Source organism: Pimephales promelas, chromosome 9, assembly GCF_988280905.1.
Source record: "Pimephales promelas chromosome 9, fPimPro1.hap1.1, whole genome shotgun sequence".
NCBI lineage: Eukaryota > Metazoa > Chordata > Actinopteri > Cypriniformes > Leuciscidae > Pimephales > Pimephales promelas.
In genome coordinates, this window is record NC_142777.1 from 26,292,319 (window position 1) to 26,317,164 (window position 24,846).

Sequence of the window (24,846 nt, forward strand, 5' to 3'; positions counted from 1 at the left end):
GCTACGGGAAAGATTCGTCTTTTCTGAGAAGTTGAAGCCAAACAATTATCCTAATTTTTGTATCCTTGTCAACGCAGTTCACCAGCTGCAGACCATGAGCGGGCTAACTAGCAGCTCATTGGTTCGCTCTGAGAGAACTGCTACAGCCTATCAGAGGACTCGGCTGAACTCGCGGCCAATGAGAGGCTGACACGCTCTCATTGCGTCAAAGCCCGCCAAAACGGGCGTGACTCGAGTGTATAAAAACCAGAGTCTCCCTCTGTTTCATTGAATCAATTTCATCTATTCGACGAGGCTAAACTGGATCTCCGAGAAGAAGCTGCGGCGTCGTGAAGGCATCTTTAAGCAAGCGTGTACAGTGTCTGAGGAAGCCGGCCGTCTTCGCCACCTTCTTCAGTCATCCCGCGAGCCAACGCCATCCGGCGACCTATCACAAGCATTTATATCTTGCTTGTGAAACTTCACAAAAGAGCAGCGAGCGTCTTTTTAGAGATGCCCCGTACACCTGCGGCTCATGACCGCCTTCTTCTACGCTCTCTGCCCGGACTGGGACTGGAACACGCTGAGCTCTCTCTCTCTCTCGCCGACGACGGCTGTTATTTCTGCGGAAAGGCGTGCTCGACTCGAAGTGCTAAATCCGCCGCTCACGAGCTGCATTGAGATGCTACTTTCGTGCTGTATGGGGGACGAGTCGCTTACTGCTGTGCCAACCGCGGCTAGGTTTCTTTACGTGATAAGAGAGCTACTCCGCCCCCCGTGCATACTTTTCACCGGCAAATGGGTTCTTATGTGTTAGTTTCGCCGATTCCGGACCGGTTCTCTACTATCACGCCCTCTTATCTGCTCGCGCTAATAAAGTTGTGTCTTTATCAGGCTAATGCAATATGCATAATGTCTGAGTTACGCCAGGCATGCCATAAGTGTAGTATATGTGCCCACAGTTCAGTGTTCATCCCTACACACAAGCACCACATTTCCCGTGTCTCTGTCAGGGCCCACTCTCTAAAAACGGGCACAGCCCGTTCAAGTGGTTGAGTTCATAAACTCTCTGTTACACGGCCCATAAACTCCGCTCTACTTGTAAGTCCCGTGCCCCCGACCACGCTCGCTCATCACACTGTGACTCACTTCTATCTGGGAGTCACTCACAAAACAGCCACTGGCTGTAAGCGCGCTCACATTTTGTTCAACCCGCTATATGCGTGTATGTATACACACGCCTCTTGCGTAGAATATGTGCCCACAATCAAGTGTTCGCCCATACACAAAAGCACCACACTCCCCGTGTCTCTGTCAGAGCCGACTCAGCCCGCTCGAGTGAGTTCATGAGCGCACCCACGAGCCCGTGCGCGAGTCCCCCTCTGCCCGCTCTGTTACACGGCCCATAAACTCCAATCTGCATGTAAGTCCTGTAACCACAAGCACTGTAAGCGCGCTCACACACTGTTCAGCCCGCTATGTGCATCAATCAGGGCGATGTGGCCATCCACCCGCTAGCGTTACGCTTCAAAGCGTGGGAAGCTATTCCCGTGCTTCCCCGTGGGTGTTAAACACTATAAAGCTAGGCTATCTTCTACAGTTCCGTCGCCGCCCTCCCCGTTCCGTGCGCGGTTCAAAACTACGGTGAATGCCGAAGCAGCCGGTCTGATTCGTTCAGAGATAGCAAAACTATTGTGCAAAAGGCCCTGCTCAGAGCGAGTCGGGGTTTTACGTACGTTATTTTCTTGTCCCCAAGAAAGACGGCGGCCTCAGACCAATTTTAGATCTCAGATTTTTGAACAAAGAGCTCATGAAGAGACCGTTCAATACGCTTACAGTCAAGAAACTCCTCGCGCATGTGTGTCAGAGGGACAGGTTCATTTCATTTCTCTATATCTGAAAGACGCCTATTTTCAGATTCAGATAAATCCCTGTCATAGGCCATTCTTACGTTCTGCCTTCGACGGCCAGGTTTAACAATACACCGTCCTTCTGTTCGGCCTATCATTAGCACCCCGTACGTTCACGAAGTGCATGGATGCGGGCCCTCGCCCCCCTGCGGAGTCAGGGGCTGCGAATTTTGAACTATCTGGACAACTGTCTGATTTTGTCACAATCACAGACGGAGCTTCTGTCTCATAGGACAGTTCTCCTCGATCAGTTGAACACTTAAGGCCTTTCTGTCAATTGGACAAAGAGCTCACTACAGCCCAGTCAGACGATTCCCTTCCTGTGAATAGATCTAGACTCAGTGGCTATGACGGCTCGATCGCTAGCCTTCACAGCGCGCGCGCCGTGTTCAGCGACTCGCCGCATCTTTTCAGACGAACGCCCTCACGCCTCTGAAGACGGTTCAGAAGGCGCTGGGTTAGGCTACATGGCCTCAGCCTCCTCGTCTACTGCGCACGCTTCTGCTCTGGCTAAGAGCCGTGTGTCTCACCGAGCGTGGGCCACAGGCTACCAGCTGATCAAAGTAACATGGACAGTGGCAGAATGGTTTCAGTGGGGCGTTACTATGGGGACGTTTTCTGTCCAGGAACCTCACTCCCCCGGGAGAATGGTCCCTGTACGCTCAAACAGTCCAGACGCTGTGGCGAATATTCAGCAGAGCTGAAATAGACCTCTCCACGTCAGAAGAGAACGTTCACTGCCCAATATTTTTCTCAAAGAGCGAGGACGCGATAGCCCAGGACTGGCCCCGCCACCCGCTTTATGCATTCCCACCGGTCTCACTATTGCCGCAGGTAATACAGAGGATCAGGGACACACGCCACTCGGTGCTCCTTATAGCCCCGCGATGGGAGAGTCAGACTTGGCTCCCGGAGCTCACTCACTCAGCTGTCACAGACAGCCCCGTGACCCATAATAAGATAAGATAATCTCTTTTACAATCTGGAAGTACCCGCCCTGCAGGATAAACTACTAACAGTCTTCAGCTCTCCTGGGTGAGCTGCACTACAGACAAGATTTGCCGCTCGTCTACGGCCGGTTATGTACAACTCAATCACCGGCACCGAGTCCTCTGATAGGCTGTAGCAGTTCTCTCAGAGCGAACCAATGAGCTGCTAGTTCGCCAGCTCATGGTCTGCAGCTGGTGAACTGCGTTGACAGAATGGATACAAAAATTTGGTTATTTTTTTGGCTTCAACTTCTCAGAAAAGATTAATCTTTCCCGTAGCGTAAGCTAGTTTACGCAATACTCGTTCCCTCATCTAGAGAGAACCGAGGTTACGTTATAACCGATTCGTTTGTATTTTAAGCAGCAACAGTTATAGATGATAAAATAAAATAAAAAAATAATACATTAACCGTAAGGTATCATTTACGGTACCTTTACTAAATTTACTACATAGGCCTACCATGAACTAACAATGAGTAATACATTTGTTAGAGTATTTCTTAATATTTGTTCATGTTAGTTAATAAACATAGGTAGTCATTCATTTTTTGTTATGTTCACATTAACTAATGGTATAACAGACAACTTTTGATTTGAATAATGTTAGTTATATTGAAATTAACTAATTATAAAATGCAGTAGTCAGAAGTTTTGTTCATTCTTCATGTAAACTAATGAAACCTTATTGTAAGTGTAACTGTGGAAATTAATGTTGGAGGTAAGTTTGGACCAGGCATGGAGAAATAAGACCATTTTATACTTTAATGTAGAAAACTTTTCATTAAAATCATGTTTAAATGTAAAAGAATCTTCACTCTAAAGAAGACTGGAGCCAGAGGAATACTGGAAACTCTTGTTTTATTCAGTACACAGATAGATGAATAAGAGACAAAGTTTAGATTAAATATCCATCAGATTTCAACCACCGGAGATAATGTGATTTGAATAATAATAAAAAATATTTACACTACAAGCCTGGAATTATTCTAGATGAGAGATCGTTTTACTAAAGTTTAGCTAGTTAGCTCTCTCTCTCTCTCTCTCTCTCTCTCTCTCTCTCTCTCTCTCTCTCTCTCTCTCTCTCTCTCGCTCTCTCTCTCTCTCTATATATATATATATATATATATATATATATATAGAGCTATATTTTTGTATGTCAATACACAGCCACAGTCATTACAATACAGTCCTAAATTTGTATTGTTGTCACTCTTGCTGTTATAAATAATTGCAATAATATTAAAGATAGCTTTTGAATAAAATATGAAACTGAGGGGAGGTTTAGGCTATAGACTAAATACAACATAGCTTGTAAGACTGCAATGTTAAATGAGAAATCACATTCCAATCTCCTTTTTTTCCTTGCAACAATTTAAACTAAAATAATAAAAAAAAAAGATCAAAGCCATGTGTAATACAGCATTCACATTTTCAGGTTATTGAAAGAAATGAATTGAGGAGGTTATTCAAGTTGCATAATGATTCTTTCAATGGCACATGGTGGACTGTATCCTTAATGTTCAAGGGGGCACAGTAGTAATGTCGATTACATATTGAAAAGCAAATCCTTGATGGTCATGACAAGATCTACGAACGTGGGGCGCTCATCTGGTCTCTACAAAAAAGAGAGGGCATAAACTTTAACTATATGACTTTTGTCATGTTTAATAGATAACATTGCATTAATAGATAACAGGTTTAATTCACAAAATTATACTATTAGTATAAAGCTGTCTACCTCATGCCAGCAGCTGTTCATAATGGAAAAAACTTTGTCATTGGCCATTTGTGGTCGATAAAGCCGGTGTCCAGCAGAAATCTTCTCTACTATCTCTGTGTTGTTCCACCGATCATAAGGCATTCTGCCCAGAGTGTATACCTCCCACATCAAAACACCTGTCAGACAAAAAACAAAAAAGAAAATAAAACACTTGGTTTGACAGAACGTAAAGTTATGCAGGAAATGCAGTGGTAAGTGACGCACCAAATGCCCAAATATCTGACTTGCTGCTGAACTTGCAGTAAAGGAGGACTTCCGGAGGCGACCAGCGCACTGGGAACTTTGAACCAGCAGAGCTGGTGTATTCATCATCCAGTACATACCTGTATGAAAACCAATAATTTATATGCAGAGAGAATGTATGGCGAATTTTGCTTAAATAGTGTTGTCCGCCATGCATTCAATTACCTTGACAATCCAAAATCAGTCACTTTAATAGTTCCATTTGAGTCTACTAAACAGTTCCGAGCAGCCTATGAGAAAACAACAACAACAAAAAAAAAAAAAAAAAAACGTTTTGGAAATTTTAATAGTAAAATATCTCTTCCAGTTGAGGAATATTTTTGTGTTACACGAACCAGGTCTCTGTGGATGTACTGATTGGCTTCTAAGTAGGACATGCCTTCGCTGACATCTTTACACATCTCAAGGAGAAGAATACTAGAGGGGTGCTGCAGGCCCTCTCGTAAATAATTCAGCAGACATCCATTGGCAAGATATTCTGTGACTATATAGATGGGTCGTTGTTTTGTGGAGACGCCATAGAGCTGGACCAGGTTTTCGTGACAAAGTTTCCTAGTGTTATACAGCAGAAAATGATTATAGAGAAATAAAGCTGAATGAAAAACGAGACATAAACACTAACAATGAATAATCAAGTGTATTAACAACTTTAATCACAATCACAGGAGAAACAGTACTGTTCAAAATTAAAGTTTTTGAAAGAATCTCTGACACTCACCAAGGCTGAATTTATTTAATCAAAAATATAAGTAAAAACAGTAAAAAGAGTAATATTGTGGAGTATTTAATACTTTGTTGTTCAATTTAAATATTTTTTTTAAATTGTAATATTTTAAAACATTTATTCATGTGATTGCTAATCTGAATTTTCAGCATCATGTGTCACATGATCCTTCAGAAATCATTCTAACATGCTGATTCAGGGCTCAAGAAACATTTCTTATTATAATCAATGTTAAAAATAGTTGTGCTGCTTAATATTTTTGAGGAACCTTTTTTTTTCAGGATTCTTAATGAATAGATTGTTAAAAAAAAACATCCTTTATGCGAAATCCTTGCTGAATAATAATAATAATTAAAAAAATATAAATAAACGTATTGTAGTTTCTACTTACATCATGACCTTGGCCTCCTCAATGAAGTCATCCTCTGACATTGAACCCTCTTTGACCATTTTAATGGCCACATCATGACGGCCTTGCCATTTCCCATACTTGACCACTCCAAACTGACCATTGCCAAGTTCTCTGATAAATGTAAGTTGACGGGGGTCAATCTCCCAACTTCCTGGAATGAAAAGTAGAGGGCAATTTTAGCATGTCGTTTTCATCCACACTATTAAAAACTCTTAAAACCATACAGCCAAATATTTACACGTATATGTTTACATTTATATACTCAGCAGGTGCATTTATCCAATCCATTATATTCAAGGTATGCATTTTATCAGTTCATGCATTCCTTGCCTTGCCTTGCCTTGGCCCTATTAGTGCCATGCTCTAACAAATATAAACTCACCATAACCCAGACCAGCAGTGCAGGGAGCGTTACGAGCCCGATTTGACACAATGTATTTTAGTCTGCTCACTAGTCCTAAAACATAATAGACATAATTGCTTTGATTAAATACATTTAGAGCCATCATTTGTCATTGAGTATTCACATGCGAGTAGATTTACCTGCTGCGTTGTGCTGGTGGTAATTAATAAGTTCTGGGATATTGCAAAAGTTGTGTTTCTCTGCTAGATAGAACTGGCCATCTGCAGTGACGCATATGTTGTAGTGTCTGCAACTGCAAACAGTGTCCCTGGAGAGAGACCAGAAATGAAGTTCAATCATTTGGGATTCAAGTCAAACCTAAAATCTGTCTCACAAAGAGCAACAATGGGAGTCTCATGACAATTTATACAGTGTGAAACTTGAACTGTGAAAGGACTTGTCCAAGTTTTGCATGGATAGATTTACATCTCTCTTCCGTATGGACAGTGTTCCACTTTCATTTTGATAAGTTAACCTGTGAAACAAATGTGTAGCTTGATCAAACTCACCCACCAGCCTTGGAGAACACAGAGACAGTGTATTTTCCAGTGAATTTGCCCGAATCTCTCACCAAGAAACCGCCATCTTTATTCTGTTTTTTTTTTTTTTTTTTTTAATAAAAGAACACACACTGTACATTAAACAAATAGGCTATAGCTGAAATCAAGTAAAAATATAAAATAAAGTAAAAAAGTGGCACATTTTATCCCAATTCAACCTACAAAATATATGTAAGAAAGCTTTTTATTCCAATCATATAGTTTTTTTTTTTTTTCTGATGATAAATCAATTATGTTTTTGATTGCCACCATTCCTCCATACTTACTTCTGTTTTAAGTAAATTCTCTGCCTGGCTGCGGTTGATGTTCTTACAGTACCAACTACAAGATAGGAAACAATCTGTTAAAATGTGGTTGAACTGTGTTTATAAGGTTCTAAATTGTTCACCTTTTCTAACTAGGGTAGAAAGCTGTAGTTGTCCATTTTGTTGAATATATACTTACTCATATTTCTCCAATCCATTCAAGGCCTGAGCGATGTAGTTGCTTGGGATGTAGCCTTCTTTTCTGTAAGCAGTGTAGGAGATCAGTAATGCTTTTCATATCTACACAGTCCTGATTGCACACACAGCAAGTTTCACCTGACTAACTATTGCCCACAGCCTGTAAAAGTTTCCACAGATATGCAAATAATTCGACAGCAGTTCATGTGTTTATCAAATACATTCTCCATTAGCACATTAAGACAATCTTGATGTCAGATGCATCATGCATTAAAACCACATTGAAAAATAAATACACTACAATGTATTTGAAATACATTTATTTTATACTAAGTATTCTACAAATACATTTACTTATTTATGTACTTTATATAAATACAATGCAATTGATATACTTAAAGTCTGCTTACTTTTTTATTTTAATACTTAAAATTGGAACAACTAATTTTGAACTTAATGCACTTTAGTTATCCAGAAAAAGTGCTAAAGATATACTTATACATACTATTCTAAGTATACTTTGGTACATGTTAAAAATTGTATTGCATAATTATAATGAATTATTGAAATATTGTGTATAAGGACTGATATTACAGAGATCATATCCTTACTAATAGTGATATTAAACATTTTAGGCATTAAACATTAAACATTTTATATTAAAAAAATGTGCATTGTGCAATAAAAAAGTACTCCAAATAAATTTCTATTAATTAATAAAATGTATAAACATTTACTTTAAGTACATTTTGTTAAAGGGATTTTTCACTAGGGTAGTCATGTACTCATTTATTTTGCCGTCTCTTACCCATATTTGTCTCTGGCTTTAAACCAATTGGGGTCGTTGATTTCTAAGAGCGTGTACTCCTCATCTTTTATCAGCTCTAGGTCATGGGGAGTCACTGGTGTATACTCATATTCAGCTATAACGGTCATGCCCACACTGAAGCTTGGGGGGAGCATGGGTGGTTGGGGGGGCAGAGGCCTGGGAGGCTTTTCCTAAAGCAAGAGAGTAACACAGATCATTTTTAAAGGATAAATCTGATGGTACATTATGAATATATTATCACTGACCAAATAGACGTGTAACTGACCTCCTCAGGTGTTGGCGGAAGAGGCTTTCTGGAATCACGATTCTTGGTACCTCTTTTGAAAAACCCTTAGAGGGGAAATAAATATGGACATGCATTGAATATATATAAATGATGTTTATTAGATTAAATATTGAATTGATGATGCAGTGATGCCTTGTTGAATACGGTTGGAAATCACAAATGATCGTTATTGTGTCATGCTATGTTGTTCAGCTAAACTCTCTGAGTAGCCTACTTTTAGGGAATAATATTTGGAAGAAATACTCATTCCATTGTCAAAGGATGAGATAATTTAGAGGTGGCATAAATGCAAAACAATAATTGGCCTTACAGGGATAGTTCACCCAGAAAATGAATATTCTGTCATCATTTACTTATACTTTCATGTCATTTCAAACCTCAATGACTTTCTTTGTTTTGTGTAGCACAAAAGATATTTTGAGTAATATCATTGTGTTGAAAATTTTTGTCCCTACAACAGAATTACTGTAATTACAAGATGACAACACGTAACATTTTACACTGAGCTGAGCTCTAAAGCATTGTGAGCAGAGACCATTGGTGGCAATGGTACGATCTTGGCCTACGATGCTTTTGAGATACGCAGCCCTAACTGGTTTTGCTATGCCTTTGATTCATTAACTGGCTAGTAAGTGTTTGGACTACACTGGTCATGCTGAGCAGTTTTGCGCTGTAGATTCAGTAGTCCCAGATATATTGAGGGAAACACTGTGAGAAGATTTCTGTACGATTTGGCAGAAAAATCCACCTGTGAAAACTCTTAACGACATGAACGTTCTGAACTTTATAGTTGCGGCAGCAGTGTTATAAGTTATTTTCAAACTTTAGTTTTACAGACCTCCATTTTTGGTCTCCACCACCCTGCAGCCCATGGCCTGCTTCACCTCCTGCTGGCAACACTTCCAGATGCCATCTTCCCAGAAGCACGGGTGGTACTTCTGAATCAGGTCCTTGTTGGACTGCACCACTTTAAGATAGGTACATTGGAAACCATTTACATTAAATAAACAGAGTTTTGCATAGGACTTGAATACTGTGTTATGGGAAACATTCATACTTTTCTTTTTATCTTTTCTATAATGTAGTCCACATAAAGGTGGCTCACTAATTTGAATGGACTTTGTGATAATGACTTAAAATAAACAGGCTACTGACCATTTTTTAATTCATGTATCCAGTGCCTGCGAATTTGATCAGACTTTGCAAATACATAAAGGGGACCTTCGTCATAGATTATCTGTGTGAGAAAAGAAAAATACATCACAATATAAAGTTATATAGGCTATGACTTTGGCCTAGATGAACTGTTGCGTTTCAACATAATCTATTATTGCCAAATATTTCCTTTTTTCTTTTGTAGCTTAAAGGGATAGTTCACCCAAAAATGAAAATTCTGTTATCATTTCCTCACCCTCAAGGTGTTCCAGACCTGTAAGACTTTCTTTCTTCTGCCGAACACAAAGAAAGATAACTTGAAGAATGTCTGTAATCAAACATATGGGCCCAGTTGACTTCCATACTATGGAGGAAAAGATACTATGGAAGTCAATGGTGCCACAACTGTTTGGTTACAAACATTCTTCAAAAAATATATTCTCTTGTGGTCAGCAAAGAAAGGAAATGTATACAGGCTTTGAACAACTTAAGGGGAAGTAAATTATGCCAGAATGTTCATTTTGGGTGAACTATCCCTTTAATTTACTGTACAGTTGTTTATTACACCTAGTTTCTTTTTAGTAGTATTTTTTCAAAGGTTGCAAAGTAGACATACAGGTTTCATCAAAAGTAACTTTATATAAAGATATATATATATATATATATCAGAAACTGGAAACCACAAAATGTACGTTCATTTCCTGGTGCCCTTTCTGTTTGTCGGTGGTCTTTCTAAAGATGGAAAACTCACTTTTCGTGCTTAAGTTGCTAAAGCTAGCTAGCCTACAGTGTTTTTGTCTGCCTAGCAGTTTTACAGACAGCACCTGTTCTGAGTTCTGTTGTTCCTTTGATTTCAGACTTTGGAGAGGAAAGGTTTCACTTCTGCTCTATTACTCTTAGCCTCATATCATGGTTGAAATCCTGAGCAGTGTTTCTTCTTGCACTCTATCAGCTCACTACAGTTTCAATGTTGTTAGCGCATATATTTACTAGACAGCTAATGCTGAAACTTTTAGTAGAGATACAGCGACACTTATTTCAAATTGAAAAGGAAGACATGATTATATTTAATATATTAATGAGGGAAGTGGAAGTAACATTATTGCAGTACATACAAATAGAATGCACATTAAAATGATTAGAAAGACCAACATAGAGTTCCCATTGAAGTTGGTGAACAAAAATGTGTAGTCTTGAATGGTTTTTAAGTATTTGTAGAGACCCACCTGAAATGGGAAGAGTCGGTCAGGAGGTCCGCTGTCTTCTGGTAAAACAATCTCCACACATTTGATCTTTTCAATGTCCACATAACCCTTCAGGCTTTTCCTCTTCTAAACAATCAGTAGGATTATGCAACAAATAAAAAAAATAAAAAAGTAAATATGTTAAAGTCACAATGTAGCGTTAGATTGTTTCTTCTGTATTGTGACGTACATCCAAGTGAAATGGATTATCGTAAATAAGATGCAATAAGATGGATTTTGACAACAGATAGAGTGAATTTACAATTCATGTCAAAATAAAGAGTAATTTTGCTAACATCTACTGTTATGGTAAGAAAATGTAAAATACATACATACCCCCTTTTCAACGTCATAGTCGTAGTAGGATATTTTGTCCTGAGTGAGTACAAACAGCCTTTCTTTGAAGTTTAAAGGTGAGGTCTTCTTCTTCTGCTGGGACCGTTTTATAAAAACCTCCTCCAGAATGCTGTCTGGCATGTTAATTTTTTTTATCTGTGTGAATTTAGAGGGAAAAAACAAACTGTTTTGTTGAACATATGTCATGTCTTTATCTTTGATTTCATGGTAGTTAACTTTTTGAGTGATGAGTAACAATTGGTGTTGGTATATGTATTATATAGTGGTAATGTATTATATAACATAAAAGGTTGTAAATAGATATATGCTTGTATGCGTGCATGTGTGTGTATATGACGTTTTGGGACGTCTTTTGACCATATGTCAATATTCGCCTTTTTAGGGCCCCCTTAAACGTCAGTAGATGAGGTTATGGGATCCTAACTCAACCCCAGACCTAAACCTAACCCTAAACCTAACCCGTCACCTAACTGACGTTAAAGGTAAAGCGTCAGTTGTATGACGGCCCGGGATCGCCATCTACCGACGTTTAAGGGGGCCCTAAAAAGGCGGATATTGACGTATGGTCAAAAGACGTCCCAAGACGTCAGTTATATGACTTTTTGGGATGAGACTGTGTTAGTATATACACAGGCACACACACATATATATTTACAAACTTTTATGTTCGACGATGCGATTATTCACGATTAATCGATTTCACAGCACTGGTATTTAGCATTTAAATATGTCAATATTTATTTAGTTTTGTTCATTTATTTTTATGTCCTCTGCAGTCAAACCAGTCTGCTTCCAGATGTTAGTATCCAACTGTTAATATCTAATGGTAGCATTTATGCTACATCCAGCTTTGCTTTCCAACAGATCTGTACAATGATCTTGCTTGTCTAAAGGTGGATTTGGGAGAGCCGTGTGTGATTAGAAATGGTTTGCATGAGCCCTCCTGTCAGTGTCAATGACATCCTTTGTTGCCAATATTTCCTCCTGTAGATCATGAATGGTTCTTCCTGCTCTGATCTAAGCTGTGAACCTACAACCACACGCATCATGTAATTATCTACATACCAAAACTAAACATTCACATCCTTCTCTCCTAAAGGCCTGCGTCGTAGTTTAATGCAATCTATAGGTCTTAGGAACAATATTCTTATTCAGTACTGAAGTTTGAAATATTTATGTAGCACAAAACAAATACATCGCACAACTTTTTGACATTCGTTCTTAACATTATGCAACATCATAAGGGCTCAATTGAATCCAGTAAATGGATGAGAAAGAATGTGTTGAGGGAAAAAAAACAAAAAACATTTGTTAATCATTGAATTTCCTTGTGCTTTTTAACTGAATACAGCTTTTAGGTTTGTACAACAATCACTAACCTAATGTAACTTGACACATTTACATGAGTCAATAAAGATTAGCCTCTACAAGGTTGACTGTTTTTTGCTTAAATCCTATTTAATATCCTAATATCTTTCTAGTAATCTAAATAAAAGTGCCACAAATAACACAGTTTAATCCAGAGAAGCATTTGGTGAAGTTACCTCTCAGTGTCCTTTAAAACCTCAGTTAGTTCTCTTCATCAATTTCACTGCCTCTGCAATACGCTTCTCTCACATGTTAAATGCTGAGTCGTCTGTGCTCTGTGGTAGAGAAACTAAACTCCCTTTTTTTAAACACCATGCAAGCATTTCCTGGTTTCTTCTTCTGCCACCACCGCCTTTTGACACCTTCAAAAGCTTGTCACAAAAAGTGACAAGTTAAGTTCAAAACGTTTTATAGCAGCCTATGTGACAAATTACGAACATCACCAGCTCTTAATATTTGAGTCGATACTATATCTTAATAATTTACAATTAAAATAGCACAAGCATCTGCTGCAGTATTAAACGCACTCTACACCGGGGTGATAATGGTGTGGGTTTGGTGTTAGTTTAGTCAGGACTGCAGTGCACAAGTATTGGTTATAGCAGCCTTGTTTACCATGAAAGCTTGACAACTTTTTCAAAGGGCAATGACTTTTAAAGCGTATACAGGGAAGTTGCATCAATGTTGATCTGTGATACAGAGGAAGGGGAAACAGTTCGTATCAGCATCAGTAAGCCGTACGAGTCAGATAATTACTGTTAAGCTTGTCTCTGTTTCACATCAGGGTTTTTTTCCAGGCAGATGTTGCACAAGTGTAACCATTTGTTGATTGAACCTATACTTCTTAAAAAGACCATAATTTCCTACTTAGTATCAGGGCAGGTGCAAATTAATTTTAGGCCAAATCATGATGCATATATAATCTGTTATTTTTTTTTGCTGAGAATTTAGCATATGCACACACATTAATGTACTCAGTCCCTATGGTTAGCAGTTTACTTGCTTTTCATTGTAAGTGATGTTGAGCATGAGGAACCTTCTAGAGTGTCCTGCGACTGTAAGGTTCCTGAATGATAAGTATGCAAGTATGGCTCATGTTTGGAGGGAGGGAAACGACAGCCTGGCGCATTAAACCACAATTTATCTACACCTCTGTGGTTCATAATTTGCTTATTCACTTGGCTAAATAAAACTCAAACGCAATATTTAGTTATTTTAAGCAAAGTTATGCTTATTGTTTCATGTGGACAAAATTCAATTTAAATAGTATGATTATTCAGCTGAAGTCAGTTCATTTCAATAACTGTAAAAATATGAACTGAGTTAAATTCAACTAAGCAGCTCTACATTAGGCTGTCGTTATTCAGTTTGGGTCAGTTCAGTGTTAATTCAATTCAGTTCAATAACAGGGTTGATGTGGTGAAATTGGTCAATTATGACACAATGTTGATTCAGCTATAAAACAGCCCTGAAGAAAACAGTGGTGTCGTAATCCAATTTACTAAACTAATAATTTTATTAACAACATGTATCCATTACCTCAATGAGCTCAATGTTTCTGCCTTAAAAGTAATACATTATTTTAAATTAATACAATGTTAGCTATCTGCGGGATTATATGTACATTTCTGAAATCCATTACTTGGACAGTCACCTCTGATAACAGGTCACTCTAAATTGTAATGTAGACATGCATTTTCGGTAAAGCTGCTTTGAAATGATATGTTTTGTGAAAAGTGCTACACAAATAAATGTAAATTGAATTGAAGTTTTGTTCTTATCCAATTTCCAAATCAAAGCGTTTAGGTTTAACAATTGAAAAACTTTAACAATAATTTAAAATGAAATATAAAACAGGGCATAGCCTACTGAATGTCCCAAATAGTTATGAATGACATTAGAATATGACAGTAAATGTTATTCGATGGAATTTGAATTTGCATATGTTTACATCATTGAGATCCATCAAAATGGACTCTTTCATCATGTTATACAAATACAAAGCATAGATGTTAGATATTTTCTGACTGCATTGCACACAAAGGTGTGAATAGACATTTGTTTAAATGTTAGTTATGAATATTACAGTGTTAAAAACAGGCCTATATCCACTATAAACAATCAAGAGGATTCCCTCATAAATATGAGTTATTAATGACCAATTAGTTCCCCCATATCTTCCATGTTTGGTTACACTCTGGCTAAAAGAAGTGACATAGCGCATGTCTACAATATAAAAACACTAGCCTGATTCTTGTGTTCGTAATTGGTCACTTATTTTGGATTTCACTTTGAAGAAAGGCATCTGCAGTCATGAAGAAATATAAATACATAAAAAAGCTGCACCCTATATAAATAACCCTTATTAATGATATTATCAACCCTGCAGTGTCTTTAAACCACTGTGGTAAATGCTGTGGTTATATTTAACATGAGTTAACTACAGTAATTAATAAGAATGAACAATACTTCTACAGCTTTTATCAATAGTTAATGCTAATTTCAACATTAAGTGATACATTATTAAAATAAAAAGTTGTATTTTGTTAACATTAGACAATGCAATGTGAACTAACACAAACAAACAATGAATAGTTGTATTTTTAACTGTTAACAAAGATTAATAAATACTGTAATAAATATATTGCTCATTGTTAGTTCATGTTGGCTAATACATTAAATAATGTTAAGAAATGAGATATTGTAACTATTGCCATTATTATTGTAAAGGAATGTTGATTTACTTACAAACAGCATTGCACAGAAAAGAAATAGGAGCTAAAATAGATTAGTCAGGTCAATTTAAAACACCATCATGGAGTGTGCCTCTATTACATTGTATTTAAAATCTCAAGTTCCTTTTTAATTAATAATTTAGGGTTAGATTAACCCAGGATTAGGACTTAAATTAGGATATTTAAGTAGCTTTTATGAACATGCCGTAGATAAAAGAATTACAGCATTGAGACAAAACAAAGGCACTGACATAATTTAAGACATGCCAGTGCAAATTAGTTTCAGTTAAAACAGCTCAAACGTGCATTTTACTCTGGGACTGGACTTAAACTTGTCTTTGAAACTGGACATTCGTGTTTGCTTTGGTTAGTCTCGTCTAATCTTTTCAAGCAACATTACTCAACGTCTGACCAGTCACAATTAATGGCAAATTGCACAATCTTACTCTTTGAGGGAGGAACAGTTTTCAGCTAATAAAGAAACTTTAAGATATCTTACCCAAGTTGTGTTTTATCCACTGTGATCTGGCACCAGGATGAAGACAGACTGAGTGCAGGTTATTAAACTGGACTGTGAACGTGATCAACATTGGACAAAACTCCACCCAACCACAGGACTCTTGTTACTCAGTTCCCCTTTTGCTTCCTGCTCATTTTCATACTGTCGCTCATGCAGGGCTGCCGTTAATGCTTTCTGTTGATGATACTCAAGTGTGCCGCATCTAACTGACCTGTCCACAACTCTGATAATCAGTTTCATAAGGCTGAATCCGATTGATACAAAGCCTACCAGACTCTTTCGAATAATAAGACAATTACAAATGGTTTCTAAATTGTTATAGCACCAACTATTCAGAAAACAAGTACATGAAATTTGGATGGTTTGAATATTTGTTGTTATCAATAAAGTAAGTTAATGTAGGCTACTGTAATGGCTTGATCTTAGTGGACACATTCGTTTTGCTCTCACATGTCAACCATTCATGTATAAAATACATAATTCCAAAAAAACATTTGGGTGATTTTTGGCCATATGCCACAATACCACCAATTTATGCAAGTGTGGTGCATTAATAGGAATGAACCTTATTACCCACTTGGCAAACAAGTCATGCGCCTCCTCAACACATGGTGGTGCTATTACACAATGTATTCATAGCAAATTAAATTAGCTTAACATTTATGACTTGGTTAAATGTTATTTATCTTTGTTATTAAAACACACACTTATTAGTTCTTGGAAAGGAATTGAGCTATTTCATAAAATAAATGTAACATTTTGGTGGTTAAGGGTTTTAACCTATTTTTTTTTTTGTTTAAATACATCCTGTTGTGTAAATGTCATTAAGATAGTGTGTGCATTCATCGAGAAACAATTAAAATTTTCAATTAAGTGTGTTGAAATGATTTAATTAGCCTTAGTGAGTCAAAAGTATCAAAAGAAAAGTTACCCATTTTATTCCAACAATTCCATGTTTTCAAACACAACACATCATTTTTGATAATTTGACATTTGTTGGTACAGAAAATCGTATTATTGGTATTATAAAAACTAGTGTTTTATGCCAGTATGACAAGTTTTTATAAGAACATGAGAATTAGATTGAGTAGATGGATAAATACAGCATTTGATTCATAATAATTGCATACATTTCAGGCCAAGCCCTAAGCTGCCAAATGATTAGTAAAATCCCTGAGGTTCTTTATGCATGTTAAATTGACGGTACAACTCTTTAACACATTGTAAGTTTTCATATGATGTAGAACAGTTCATGGATGACTGAGACGATTTCTGTAGTAGTTCATTTCTAGTCAACCGAAAACATTGATAGGCTGGGTAATACAGGTGTGTAAGTATAAACTCTGTCGGTGTTAGAGTTAAAGTGAGTTGTGTTTGTTTTAAAGTACAACAAATGATATAACTACAACTTTTTTTTAAATTTGATTTGATTAATTTTGATTAAAAAATTAAAACATGGATTCTATAGCTGTATTCAAAAGGAAAAAAAATTCTCAATAAAAAAAAAAAATATCAGGAAGTATAACTCGATCACATCAGTGCAACAGTGAATTTTATATGTTTCCATACCATTTGTTTTGCAAATCATGTCTTCATGTATAGCTTTTGATAGGATTGACAATGAGAAGTGTCGTGCCTGTAGGATTGACTTGGACCATCACATTTGACAAGAGATCCTGAACACCCATTTCCTGGTACATGGGGAGGATCTGAATTACGTTGCACTTCGGATTGCAGAGCTGCCAACTAGGCAGCGTTGCCACAGAAATGGTAAATCGGCGTGGACCACCAATCTCCTGTCTATTCATCACTGCCATGGCCAGCCTGTTGCCAGACAAGGGCCGTTCCCACACCTCAAAACTATCAGCCTGTGAACAGGGAATAAATGCATTCCAGCTGAGCTCACAGACAGATACCGTAATGAAACAAATGGTGGGTTAAGACCGTAATTTAGTTGTAAAGTGGGCTAAGATGCTTCACCTTTAATGTACGATAGCCCTGCTTCCCCAGAGGGTCCTGGTTAATGGCAATGATGTATTTGTTCTGCAAAAGTTCTTTGGCTTTGGGACAGATGTTTCGCAGGTCGTTGGACATCAGAAGCGGGGCAGCCATGATAGCCCACAAGGCCATCTGAGTCTGCTGCTGATCGTGGCTCAGACCGAAGTTCCCAATGATCAGCTTGAGGCATCATAACCAGAAATAAGATATGACTTAAAGTTTTTTTGCACAGAGCTTATTTTAAATTACCAATGTAAATTTGTGATTGTGATTTAACAGTAATGTTAAATGAATATGCTTCATACCATGTCAGGGTCATTCCATCCACCTGGTCCTGCCGCTGGAACCAGGATCTTCTGATGATCAGCCGTCCAGTCCAGAATGCCCGTCACACTTGTCCACTGGTCATACACATCTCCATAGTTACGCCAGTGGTTACAGGTCTTGCGAATTGCTTCATAGTCAGGCTGACAAAAGATACAGAAAACACTTTTCTAAGCATTATTTAAGAAAATTAATTCTACTTTTTGAAGCATTATTTGAATCCACTTAGAAATATGCTAGTAGTTAGTTTTATATTTAAAGGATAGTCCAACCAAAATTGAAATGTATTTCATTATTATGTCATTCCAAAACTGTATGACTTTCTATCTTATTCGGAACAAAAAATAAGAATGTTGATCACAGTGTGTTTTGGATCCCATTGACTTCCATTTTATGGATAAAAAAAACTTTTTAAACTGTATGGTTATCAACATTACTCAAAATATCTTCTGAATCAGTTGCACAGAAGAAAAAAAATCATACAAATCTTGAATGACATGATTTTTATATTTGGGTGGACTATCCCACAATTGTAGCAATGTTGTGAAAGTAAAAAGTTACTTCACCTTATATTAAAATATCTCCATGTGTCTCACCTGTTGGTGTTGCCACTCATATAATGGCCATTCACAGGAGTATACAATACTTCTACCTGTCTGGTTTAGAGCTCTCGACATGTTCATATAACCTAAGAAACATCCAGATGGTGTAGTACAACACAGAATTTCGTAGGAAAACTCGGAATTTTTTTTTGCAAATCCACTTACCTTCTCCCAGCTGATGCCAGTCAGGCATGAAACATCCGTCAAATTTCAACAGATCCACACCCCAGTCAGCAAAGGTTTTAGCATCGATATCATAGTATCCCAAACTCCCAGGGTAGCCTGCACATGTCTTCGTGCCAACATCTGCATATACTCCCAGCTTTAGACCTTTGGCATGGACCTGAGAACACAATAAACCTTCTTAAATATACATTCACCTTACAATTTATAGTACATTAAGACAGAAGTGAGTTTAACTGTAATAGAAGCAAAACAACAGTAGGGGGCGATATATAACAAACAATTTTTTTTTTGGAGCAGCCAAGTTATAGCAAGTTATTGCCCTGTGGAAAGTTAAGTGTATGCTAATTCACCTTTGAGATGACATTTATGTGGACATAAAGGCATTAAAGGTTGCACATAATCATGTAAATCCTAAAATTGGCATATATGTAACCATATATGCTTTTTTTCTGCCACAAACACCAAACATTTATTATCAAATTAATTTATTATTTTAAATTTTATTTGATTATTTTAATTAAGCAGAATATCACCGCTGCTTCTTTTGATCCCTCCTTTTCAACAAAAGCAGATATTAACCAGAGCCTTCAAGCCATCTTCGTAGGCGATATGATGCTTTTTGTGGACAATATATTAAATATTTTACTTCAAACTGAAAATCATAAGTTGTTTACATGACATAAGGGCTAGTAGATTTTAAAAATGCTGTCAATTCTAGGCAATGCCTCATGTGAGCCAGATGCAGCCCGCATCTAGACTTTTATGATGCCAACATATACCCACATAATCAGCCAACTTTTTGATCCCACTTGGAAACCTCTTTGGGTCAGCCTGAAGACGCCCCTGAGCGTCCCTCTCGTGCGAGGGCCAGCAATCATCAATGCACACAAACTCATATCCAGCCTCCTTCCATCCCTCTTTCACCATCACATCTGCCATCTCCATGAACAGCTCCTCTCTGCCAGGACACACAAGGGCATTAGGAAGAGGGTATCATGGTCGAACATCTGCCCACTGTACTTGACAGATTGTCTGTGTGTGTAAGTGTGAAAACAGCATCTGTTCTAAAGAGTATGAGACCCATAACTGCACTTTGCCCTCTTGAAAATATGATATTACATCACATGCTTCAGCTGTCTTGACCCTCAATGATGGTATCACTCAATGATACCATTTATGCATAAAAATATCAGTTTTACGTAAAAATAGATGTTTGGGAATTTCACTTCATCTACTATTTGACTCCATCTACTATATTACAAAACCATTTTAAAAGATTCTTGATTACCACAGGAGCATTTAAAATAAATTAGTGAAGCTTAAAAGGTAGTTAAAACTTTATTTAATTTTTTATTGTAGGTGACAGTCACCAGACGTGTCAGTCACAACACATTCACATAGTTTATGTTTATAACAACTCTGAACATTGGGCCAACTACTTATTTACCTTGTGAATCTCCTTTTTTGTCTTCCTTTTTTTTTTTTTTTTTACTTTCCGAATACAAAAATTACTGTAGCAGAATCACGTGATATAATTCCATAGCATAGTCTGGCATATACTATGGTACTGACTAATTACCATATTCATATACAGACCATATATTAAAATACACACTAAATAATACTTTTTAGTATGCACATTTGCAGTCATCAGGTCACGCGCTCACCTAATGCAGTTCTGAGGATCCGCATCACAGTCGATGTTGCACATAAATCTCTCCCAATGTAACCAACCCATGGTCGGAGTTAACGCCAGGCCATTATCCAGCGCCAAAGCAGGGAATAAAGACACAAGCCCGACAAAGACTATATTTGACACACTCATGTTAGTTTGCGCTGATGAATGTCTGAATCTAAAGGCAACAGATTGTTACACTTCCGTGTTCACGGCGTGTCGCTCAGGTCAGGCGTAAACCTGACGTCACACGCAGGCTCCCACCAAACCAAAACCCACAAACGATTTCATTTCTTGGCTATTTATTGGATTGTGATAGTGTTTTGTCTTTTACAAACAACGAGAAGTTAAAATACGCACAATTATCTGAGCACTGCTGAGTTAAACACATTAAGTGTTGACGTCTGTAACGTCTGTTGTCTCAAACGCTGATGTAATGTATTTTCTAAAAATTACAGTAGAGAAATGCTACTCCGGAATCGTTTTACAGAAGGTATTGTGTGGAAAAAGGTTTGGCTTGTACCTAATCAATATTTAATTACAAACAAAGTTAAGGAGGTAGCCTATCATATAAATTGATACATGGACTATATACTGTAAAACAGTACTTTATAAAATGTATGTGATATTGATGTTAATTGTAGCTTTTGTGACAGTTGCCCTGAAACTGTGGTTCATTTATTTTGGCATTGCCTATTTGTTAGACCATTTTGGCAAAGTGTCTGTGATTTTATCACAAAAAACATTGATGACCAATTTATGTTGTTTTGGAAGCATATTTTATTTGGTATTTGGAAGAACAGAATTAAGCACAATCAGAATGATTTAATTAATTTCATTCTTTTAATGGCAACATTTTATGTCCATAAATGCAAATTCTCCTGTAAAAAAACTAATTTTATTTTATTTAGGAAAGAAATTGAGCTTTATATTGATTCAGTCCGATTTTCTTTGAAGCAAAAAGCAATTAAAACATTGAATATATGCAAATGTTATAATATCTTCATATAAGTTTACAATACCCCCCTAGTATGAAAGACTTTGTAATATCTATGTTGTATGTTCATTTTGCTGTATACATAAATATCTGTACTAAGATTGTTCTTTAAAAAAAAAATATTGGTGAGTTGGGATTCCCAAACAAAAACATTTTAAGCATGGAATTACTATGGGAGTAATTTATTAACCAATTTTTTTTTTATGACATGTGTAGGTCTAGAAGAGCTGTGTAAAAACACGACGCAACAGATTGCCATGACAAGAAGACGTATATAGGTATGTGGACAAAAAAATAATTAAATAAAACTCAACAAATAGACAAATGGATAGTATATGTGGAAAGACCTGGGTACCCCCTTTAAAAAAAAGTAAATATGTCAAGTATGAAGAAAGTTACAACATTTTATAGTTAAGTAATCAGCGCCTATTATTGTCCCATTTCTAAGGTGAAAAAAAAAATAGAATTTAGTGTGACCGAAAACAAGTTGTTTTTTCACAAAAATGCTCATAGCTAACTTTTTTCAATATTCAAGATATCTTAATGAAATTTTCTGTGGAGATGGGTTTCATATAGTTATTTGGATCTAACGTGTCAACTTGATTTTAACACACATAAAGACTGATTTGGCCTATCTTTTATGGTATTTTTCTGATGAGCAGTTGTTGAAAATACAAATAATTGAATGGAAAACAACGATCCAAGGAAAATTCTATATCCTTAATTTAAAAGATGGATTTTGGTTGATTCCAGTTGTGTAAGAATAGAGTTAACAATACTAACGCTCGTGGAGGAAAGAAAGTGGAGGAGACCACACAAAAGATGTGTGTAGCCTACACGACGCGCTGCATTTTGACAGCTCTTCTACAGGTAACGTTTAGTGTCGGTAGTCATAAAAAAGTGGGGGAGTGTAAATGGCCACAAAATTTTGTACAGCATACCACAAACATATGTTCTTCATGTCCACTTTCCTCTGAAAAGTGTCCAAAGTGGGTAAAAATAATTTCTTGACAGTTGAATTCTTCCGTCTTGTTTGAAATCGCCTTTCAGGAGGAAAATGCAGCCTGACTAGAAAAAATTGTAAACAAATGTGCAGTCGAAAACCCTAATGATGTGATTGGCTAAAAATAAACAAGGATACCCACAGTGAGTCAATGAAAACAGCGCATTTGAAGAGACCCGCTCAGATTCGGGAAAATCCGGCACAGAGATTGGGAACACAATGGCGGCCGCTATTTATTGATATGTCAACACACCTAACGTATAAGTCTTAAAATCGAAAATATAACTAGTACCTCCCAAATCGTAGTATGTTGAAATGAGTGTTCCAAAGATATCCGGATGGTCTACATTCTCATATAGCCTACTATTTTAAGTTAAACTAAACTCTTATTTTGACGGGTTGCCGCGAAGACCTTCGAGTTGTGCGTGTATGACGATAGTTTTTCTCAAATGAAATGGTAAAATGCTCATGAAGTGACTCTCGGGGTTAAAATGGAATTGGCTTTATGCACAGCTGCACTACTTCCTGAACTTAAGCCAGCTCCTTGTTTCCTGTCTGTCATTATTGGACAAATTGATTAGTTCAGGTGTGCGTGACCTCAGTAGTCACGGCAACAATAATCAGACACACCTGAATTAATCAAGTTCGGCCAATAATGGCAGACAGGAAACAAGGTGCTGGCTTAAGTTCAGGAAGTAGTGCAGCTGTGCATAAGGTCAATTATGAATTATGTCGCCGCCTTTCCACTGCACACGACAAACGATCGCCGTCAGACCGGAAGTCATTAATTTCTAATGGAGAGTCATATGGGAGCTGTGGGGAGTTCCGATCATATGCGTATTCTGTGATGTATTGTAATAAAAAATATGAGCGCGAGGCTTGAATTACCAATATTTTAACTCTTTAATGTTTTCTGTAAACGCTCTTTCTGTAAAATGTTGGTTATAATTAACTATAGCAGAAAAAAATATTTTATAATAATTAAATCTATATTTATATTGATTAGCTTGCTTCACGACCATTTCAAAGTTCCATGCGACTGACACTAGGGGGCGAAATGCGACAATCATATGCGAATGTCGTGTGCAGTGGAAAGGCGGCTTGTGTTGTAAGTTAACGTTAAATAAAACCGCGCGGCTGCGCGTTCATTCACACAGAGACAAACAGAACGTGAAGGGTTCATATTTAAATAGTCTTCTTGCAGTTTACAGTTTTTTTCGATTGCTAAACGACAGTGAGCATGACTGGAGCTAAATGTGCAAAACTCTAAATACAGTCTGCATTACCAACAGTCACCTGAGCACAACTCTTAACACAACTCAAAACAGGCTCAGTGTGCATAACATTATGCACAACCCTCACTGAGATAACACACACTGTCACACAGAACACACTGAGAGGAAAAACAGTAGCATCAAACACCAATGCAGAAAATGCAAACTTTTCATCTTTACAGTTTCAACAATTTCACACTTCATACAAAGTAATATTTTCTTCAAAGAAAACAGTGACATTCTTTCATTTGATATTTTTACATTTTTAGAACATAACAATGGAAAATTAGCAGTTTGCTTCAATAGTCTGTAGTAATTTACAGAATTACAGTAAAAGTACATACTGTAATACTGTAACCCTGCCTCTCTCGAGCATTAGGCCACACGTTTTCATCCTTTCAGCTGAAATTGTTTGAAAATCAGCAGTGTGTGAAAGGCACAAGGCTGACATTTATTCTGTTTTGAATGAGTGGTTCACAGTTTTGACAGCAGTGTGTTAGCATTTGAACAAAGTGCTGTAAATCCACAGTGTTGTGCAGGTTGTGTTTAAAGTCATGGGATAAGTGTGTGAAAACTGTGTTCAAGCAATGAAAAACGATCTAGAGTTTGGTCCACATGAACTGCTGCTGTGCAGACTGTAGTTAGAGTTTTGGACATGTAGCTCCAGTTGTGCTCCACTGTGGTTTAGCAATCGAAAAAAACTGTAATATACACTGAAACCACATCAGCAGCGCCGCCGGTCGCCGTGTTTCAGCACTTTCATGAAGAGGACACAACTTCACGCACTTCACGCCATAGGCCAGCAAGGCAATATTTGCGATTGTGTCCCCTTTGGTTGCACTCATGGAGG

The 24,846-nt window shown here is 37.4% G+C and overlaps 2 protein-coding genes across 3 annotated transcripts; both read right to left on the minus strand.

The window, feature by feature from the left end:
* Positions 1-3,719: 3,719 nt before the first annotated feature.
* Positions 3,720-16,017, minus strand: btk (Bruton tyrosine kinase). 2 transcript variants are annotated; one of them, XM_039655200.2, is made up of 18 exons: positions 15,917-16,017; positions 11,294-11,449; positions 10,940-11,044; positions 9,714-9,795; positions 9,397-9,525; positions 8,538-8,602; positions 8,252-8,442; positions 7,445-7,507; positions 7,267-7,321; positions 6,950-7,032; positions 6,581-6,708; positions 6,420-6,494; positions 6,017-6,188; positions 5,237-5,453; positions 5,067-5,131; positions 4,863-4,981; positions 4,617-4,774; positions 3,720-4,493 (listed from the first exon to the last, which is right to left on the minus strand). In XM_039655200.2, the coding sequence occupies exons 2-18, from the start codon at positions 11,432-11,434 to the stop codon at positions 4,425-4,427; spliced, it is 1,917 nt and encodes a 638-aa protein (XP_039511134.2). In that variant the 5' UTR covers positions 11,435-11,449; positions 15,917-16,017; the 3' UTR covers positions 3,720-4,424. The 2 variants fall into 2 exon arrangements, with proteins under 2 accessions (XP_039511134.2, XP_039511135.2); XM_039655201.2 differs by lacking the exon at positions 15,917-16,017 and adding an exon at positions 12,859-12,962.
* An 833-nt stretch (positions 16,018-16,850) lies between these two features.
* Positions 16,851-20,986, minus strand: gla (galactosidase, alpha). Its single transcript, XM_039655198.2, has 7 exons — positions 20,715-20,986; positions 19,831-20,005; positions 19,027-19,204; positions 18,856-18,947; positions 18,241-18,402; positions 17,918-18,115; positions 16,851-17,805 (listed from the first exon to the last, which is right to left on the minus strand). The coding sequence occupies exons 1-7, from the start codon at positions 20,870-20,872 to the stop codon at positions 17,530-17,532; spliced, it is 1,239 nt and encodes a 412-aa protein (XP_039511132.1). The 5' UTR covers positions 20,873-20,986; the 3' UTR covers positions 16,851-17,529.
* Positions 20,987-24,846: the final 3,860 nt, after the last annotated feature.